At 36.3% G+C, this 7475-nt stretch overlaps 1 protein-coding gene across 1 annotated transcript; it reads right to left on the bottom strand.

The window, feature by feature from the left end:
• Positions 1-34: 34 nt before the first annotated feature.
• Positions 35-4129, bottom strand: LOC115426132 (transmembrane protein 233-like). Its single transcript, XM_030144117.1, has 3 exons — positions 3244-4129; positions 399-533; positions 35-311 (listed from the first exon to the last, which is right to left on the bottom strand). The coding sequence occupies exons 1-3, from the start codon at positions 3400-3402 to the stop codon at positions 300-302; spliced, it is 306 nt and encodes a 101-aa protein (XP_029999977.1). The 5' UTR covers positions 3403-4129; the 3' UTR covers positions 35-299.
• Positions 4130-7475: the final 3346 nt, after the last annotated feature.

The raw sequence follows: 7475 nt of genomic DNA on the forward strand, positions 1-7475 counted from the left end.
TTTGAGGGTTAAAGACTTAGAATAGATTGCATTACAGTTTTAGTCTGTTTTCCATTTTTTATTCAACAAGAAAAGTAAAGCAATATGTCAAAATATTTCCTGAATGTTATCATGCGTAGTGACTTTTCAGGAATGACACAAATATACATGTAAAATGCCCCAAGAAAGTATCTTTTTTATCATTAAAAGCACCAGTCAGGTCCTGAATACAGACCTTACAGTTACAAAAAACTTAAAAAATACTGAATGTAATGTCATATAATCCGCTGCAGCGCCTTCCTCTTCTCATCTCCAAACTGTCAGATCACATGCTGTAAAGTTGAAAAGAGGGACACACTAAATCTTAGGTACCAGTATTCTGATTTTTCTTGCACATACCATCTATGGTGTCTTCATACCGTGGTAAAGTGAACAACAGTGTATGCGGTGATGATCACAAGGCCGATGACAAATGAAACTACCCCCAGGTGGAGGGCTTTCCGTCCGAGGCGCTGAGACCCGTCGTAGTCCTCCTCATCGTAGCTCCGCTGGGCCTATAAAGAGTAAAGTGACAGTTGAGTTAAAGACACCTGCAGCTTTTATTCACACTGTTCAAAGTGGAAGTGAAAGATGCCTCTGTGATGAAGAGTTGAACCTCATCTCTCTCATCATCTCTGTCAAATGAGGACATGTTGATCTTGTAATGTCCCAGAATTTATATATATTATCAGCATTTATTTAGTACAATTAGAACAGAACCACTGTGAAAAACAAGAATATACTGAATTAATGCCATCTGTAAATAAAAGTAACATTGACTTAAACTAAACTGAAGGAAGTTTAAACAAGTATTAGATTAAATTAAACATACTGAAAACTAACCAATCATTAATCAGTCTAATAATATGTCATTGAGTGGATTTTAATAATGTAAGATTTAGACAGTGATGTATTTGACCAATTTTAAAATGGTTGCGAACCATTTTGTTTGTCAAATTAAATTTGTTGCTGATTTTACATAATATTCCTTAAGTAAATAACGTTTAATGGATCTTTGATGGTTTAAAAGGCAACTGTTACTTTAAAAGTCCAGCACATGATTTCATTTCATTAATTTTTTATCAGCAATTTTTTCAAAATTGTGAACAATGCTATCGATTGAAGTGGAAATAAAACGCAAAGTGATGCATAGTATTGTTAAATAGATGATTTTTTTTTTTTTTTAATTTTACTAAAAGTAATAAAGACCTAAAATCTAAATTCATTCTTATGAAATGTTTAGTAAATCTAACTAGATATTTGGCAAATATTCAAAAAAAATTGTGAAATTAATTTGGTTCTGTCAAATATTTGGTCCACATACTTTACATTTGATTAAATAAAGACCCAAACACCCACTGGCAACCAAAATCCTTTACTGATATAAAAAGTAAAATAATAGTTGATCCACTAATTCTGTCAATGCATGTAAATAATTGGTGTAAAATGCAGTTTGTCATGTTTTCATGGTCATCAGGTATGACCCATTTGGATGTTCAGATGCTCCACAGTTACCATGGAAACACCGCCATCTTCTACAACACTGATTCACCAGTAAAACCTATGGAGTTTGATCAATGACAGTGGACGGAGACGCTTATTTTTATGTTAAGTTAATGATATATTTTACTGAAAAAGTAACTTTCTCTTCCATTTTCTCCAGTTTTGATATAATACCCCTCCCCTCAATTTTAATTTGAGCTTTTATGGAAATCAATCATGATCAGTGAATTAAATGTAGAAAAATACCTGATTTTTACTTAATGCAAAATACTGACCATATTATTTGAATAAATGGTTATAAATCACTTACGAAAAGTTAAAAATAGCAAAAAAAATCATTTGGAAACTGCCACAAAAGTAGCACTGGGTCTATATGGGTTAATACATTTAAGCTAATTTTCTACAACTTTATTTCATATTCCAATAATTAATTTACATTTTCCCTGACTCCCTTACTCCTCCATCCCTCATTTGTTGTACCTTACATAGGTTGTTGTGTTATATTGTCTTATATTCATGTGCTGCTGCAAAACTAAATGTCCTCTGGCAACAAAGTCAATATTATTGAAAGAGCAGATGGGGACTTTTATGATGTGTGCATGTGAATACTTGCAAAATCTAAAAATATTCCCTCCCTTGCTTTTCATCCACAGTCTTCCTCCCTGCACCTGCCTTTCCTGTTAATGTGCTGAAGCCAACATCCGTTACAGTGAGAAATAGTGGATGACTGAGACTACATGCCTCATCTTGTTACTCACAGCCACAGCGATGCAGCAGCTGTTGTTGGCACATCGACTCAGAACAACTCAAGATGTACAGTAAGACACTTGGAGACATAAACCTAAATGTGTCGCTCCTTAGACTTCCTTCAACTTTGTGTCGTCCTATGTCAGAGGGGGGATTATTCACCAGAGACCAACAGCAACAGCTGCAATCTGTTTGTTTCTCTTCTTAATGTGTAAAAATAGATTAAAATGACTTTGTAAGTGGGAACTAGTGTAGAAGATTATGAACAAGCTTAGGGCTTGAACTCCACAAACTGGAGGTATCATTGATCCAAACAGAAGTATTTTTAATTATCCGGAGTGGGAATTATTTCTGCCTCACCTTTTATTACAGTATGTGGACGTTATTTATAGCAGAACTTAAATTTTCCTATTTTGTGAAGAGGTGGATATTACATTAAACCTCTGTAAAATCACAATTATATGTTAGTTTATTATATGTTCAGATCTGACATAAACAAACCCACATCCCACTGTTATTTCTTACATTTCCAGGCAGCAAGAGCTTCAGTATTTTACGATGCAGGACACAGCTGTACAATAAACTGACCTTTAAGTCTGATGTTAAAACCCTGGTTACAAACATAAACATAAACTATGCACTTTAATATTATTTATGCACCTGTTCCCCGCTGAAAAAAATCCACTTTTACTTCACACATTGCAGTTTATGATTGCATTTTAGTGTATGATTGTACAGATATTTACCAGTTCTGTTTTTATACTTCTAATTTTTTATGTATAGTGTGTTTGCGTTTGTGTTCTATGTATCTATGTATCTATGTATCTATGTATCTATGTATCTATGTATCTATCTATCTATCTATCTATCTATCTATCTATCTATCTATCTATCTATCTATCTATCTATCTATCTATCTATCTATCTATCTATCTATCTATCTATCTATCTTACTTCCTCCATCACATGACTTACCATCACAGAGAAAACCAGTGCCACTATGTTGATGGGCCAGGCCGGGCAGAAACAGGTGAACATGGTGAGACAGAGGTAGTTCCTCAGAGGGGGGATCTCTTGAGCCTCTCCATTCTTCACCAGACCGGTGTGTCCTTCCACTGAGGGTTTGGCGTTCATGACCGGGTGAAAGCAGAGAAGCGAAACGCAGCGCTGAGGCTCTAGCAGACGTTAGGGAGTGGACACAAGGGAGGGGAGGCAGCGGAGTAGTGATGATGGAGGAGTGAAATCAGCCAGAGGAGATATGAGAGGGAAGCAGAGGCCGCAGACACTACGGGCAAAATGAAAGGAAATGGACTGGATGAAGAAAATAGAGAGATTTAATGAAGTCACACTGAAGGAATGAATTATAATGATACAAATAATTCACCGTAGTGTATTCAGATGTGCAAAAACAACAGTAATCATCCAACCTTGGGAAATACTGAAACGATCTTATTAACAAAAGATGAGTTTCGGTGAGAAGCAGTGTGAAGGAAAAAACTGAAATAAGTAAAAACTCCAGCAACAATTGTAGTTCATGGAAGAATTTTAATTACGAACGAGCATTTTTTCAACCCGTGAGCTTCATCAGGGTCATCATAAAATATATTTCTCAAAAGGATTAAAGTGTTGCACCCAAACTCTCTTAAAATCAAATTAAAAGCAAACTAAATGAGTAGTAGTTGCTCTTACAGATACAGATACAGATGAACTTGATTGATCCCCATCAGCTCAATGGAAAAAAAAAAAAAAGTAGAATTACAGTTTTTCTCAGTCACTTTGGTACATTTCTCAGATCAGAACTGAAATTCACAAAACTATTTGTTCAATCCTCACATCATTGTGTCACATGTGCACATCAAAAAAGCAGTTTCTCATTTCTTTGGAACAAGTTACAAATGTTTTGGTACATCCATGCAAATGATTATGTACAATTCTCTGTTGTTTCCTACATTACCAAATGCTCATGTCATGTTTATCCAAACGTATTATAATGGGTCTCTGTTGAATAGTCTCACCCCCCATAACATTTAGGCATTAGTTCATCGCATAAGTCTTTACATGCAAAATGGTTGAACAAGTTGTCATAATATGTGACAGCAGATACCTGCAGAAGCTGGTTAAGACACTCTAAAAGATTCCACACTGCATCGCAAGGGAAGATATTTGTTGTGATGTGGATGAGAATTTGTGGCCTAACAGACAGGAACATCAGGAGGTGTAGGAAGACTGTACTGGAATTCCTACAGCACTGCATGGACAGATTTCCCTAAGGAGACTGTCCTAAGTTCATATTTCTACTTTTGTTTATTTCTTTTTTTCTTTGTGCTGCAGTGCTGTCTTTTCCTTTCTGTGTCACAATGACATGGTCTGTCAACAAATTACAGTTTAGTAAATGTGAATCTTGTCCAGTCCATTGCAATCACTCTCCCATATACACTAAGGCACAGGTGTCAAACATGCAGCCCGGGGGCCAAAATCAGCCCGCCAAAGGGTCTAGTCCGGCCCCTGGGATGAATTTGTGAAATGCAAAAATTACACTGAAGATATTAACGATCAAGAATGTTAAAATAATTTTAGGTCAATTCAATCTAAAGTGGGTCAGAGCAGTAAAATAGTATCATAATAACCTATAAATACTGAAAACCTCAAATATTCCTCTTTGGTTTAATGTAAAAAAAAAAAAAAAAAAAAAAGGAAAATTACACAAAAATGTTTACTTTTGCAGACTAGACTTTTACAACAAATGTGAATAACCTGAACAAATACAAACAACCTGAAATGTCGTAAGAGAAGTATGTGGAATTTTACCAGTATTCTGCCTGTTATTGAATGTTTTGTGTTTTTGTAGATCCACTGTGATCTGTAAGTTGTAATGCACATGTATAAATGATAAACTGAAGCGTAATATTGTTAAAATTACACTTATTTTTCTCAAGAATTTTCAGGTTGTTCATATTTGCTCATGTTATGTTCAAGTACAGTTTGTAGAGGTAAACATTTTCATTATGGAATTGTACTTTTTTCACTCAAAAACATAGAGAAAACTTTGGAGATGACATTATTTCTAAGTTCTTTTCCTATTATTTATATTATTTTACTGGTACGGCCCACTTCATATCATATTAGGCTGGATGTGGCCCCTGAACTAAAATGAGTTTGACACCCCTGCACTAAGGTGTAACTTACAATTTGAAATGGTAAATGGACTGCACTTACATAGCGCATTGTATACACCTTTATGGCGCCCAAAGTGCTTTACAAAGCCTCACATTCATCCATTCATGCACACATTCATACACAAGTAGACGGCCCATAATTTACAATAATAATAATAATAATAATAATAAGAATTCATTCATTATCTGAACCCGCTTTATCCTCACTAGGGTCACGGGGGTCGCTTGGAGCCTATCCCAGCTACATAAGGGCGAAGGTGGGGTACACCCTGGACAAGTCGCCAGTTCATCGCAGGGCTGACATATAGAGACAAACAATCGATCTCACATTCACACCTATGGGCAATTTAGATTAACCAATTAATCTATTGGTGCATGTCTTTGGATGGTGGGAGGAAGCCGGAGTACCCGGAGAGAACCCACGCAGACACAGGGAGAACATGAAAACTCCACACACTCCACACGCCCCCCGTCGACTGCTGTTGGAATCGAACCCAGGACCTTCTTGCTGTGAGGCATGAGTGCTAACCACTGCACCACCGTGTCGCCCACATAATAATAATAATAATAATAATAATAATAATAATAATAATAATAATAATAATAATAATAATAATAATAATAATAATAATAATAATAATAATAATAATAATAATAATAATAATGGCTTAAATTTCTATAGTGCTTTTCAAGGCACCAAAGTGCTTTACATTATTGATCCACTCTTCATTCGTTCTCACATTCTCACTCTGGTGGTTGTAAACTATGTCTGCATCCACAGCTGCCCTGGGGCAGACTGACGGAAGCCTGGCTGCCAGTTCGCAACAAACGGCCCCTCCAACCACCACCAAACATTCGTAGGCATTCACACACGTGTGAATGACACTGAAGGCTAGGTGGGTGAAGTGTCTTGCCCAAGGACACAACAGCGGATTCGAGCTGCCAATCCTTTGGTTATTGGATGACCCACTCTACCTCCTGAGCCATGGCCATTTTAATTGTCATCCAAACTTTAGCCATCGTTTATATCAGAACATCCCTCCAAAGTACACTGTTATACCGACAACATGACTAAGGAACTGGACTGTCTTATCCGTACACAATGACACAAGGACTTGTCATTCTGATGAAGCTGACATGATCATTGATGCAGATATTTACTTTTGAGAGATGAACTAAGGATTTTGAGCAAGAGACTGGCTTTTGCAGCTAATCCATGGTGTTTTGCTATTTGTATGAATTGTTTTGAGAAATGCACTTACTGTTTTGCAAATGTCAAGGATGATTCGAGAAATGTACCAAAACAACTGAGAAAAACTGTAATGACCAACCCCTCATCAGTGTGTGAATCATCAGACTGAGGTGTTCTAGACTCTGATAGCAGTGGGCATGAAGGATCTTCTGTACCTCTCAGTCCTGCATCTTAATGAGGTTAAACACCCACTGCAGCTGCTCTTCTTGTTTGTCAAAATGAGATGTAGAGGATGATCTGGATTTTCCAAGATGACCTTACTCAGGGTGCATCTCTCCACCACTGTCCCCAGTGTGTCCACAACAGAACAAAACCAGCTTTTATTTTAGTTTTTTCAGCCATTTTTGCATCCTTTTGTCTTGATGCTGCCTCCTTCAGCATGCTTTCTTTTTGTCATTGTCTATTTTTTTATCTGCTTTAGCCTTTCCAAGTTTCTGCACACAAATATGATAATGAAATCACCTGAAATTACATGAAATTATACAACTTAATTGCCCCACCCATGTGTCTAAGTCTTCCTGTAAACATAGGGAAATGCTGGAATCCAGATGGCACCTGAACATTCTGAAAACCCAGAGAAAACCCTGAAAAAGCAGCCAATCATAAAGCATCTGATCAGCAACAGATATTTGTGTGTGGATGTATATAATTATTTACTTTTTGCATTTTTTATTTTTTATTTTTTTACAATCTTCAATCAAACAATCCAAATATTCTCAAATATAATCAAATTACTGAGGATAAATCTGTGACAATTGGCTAATTTTTCTGTCTTATTT

Source organism: Sphaeramia orbicularis, chromosome 9 (genome assembly GCF_902148855.1).
Source record: "Sphaeramia orbicularis chromosome 9, fSphaOr1.1, whole genome shotgun sequence".
Taxonomy (NCBI): Eukaryota; Metazoa; Chordata; class Actinopteri; order Kurtiformes; family Apogonidae; genus Sphaeramia; species Sphaeramia orbicularis.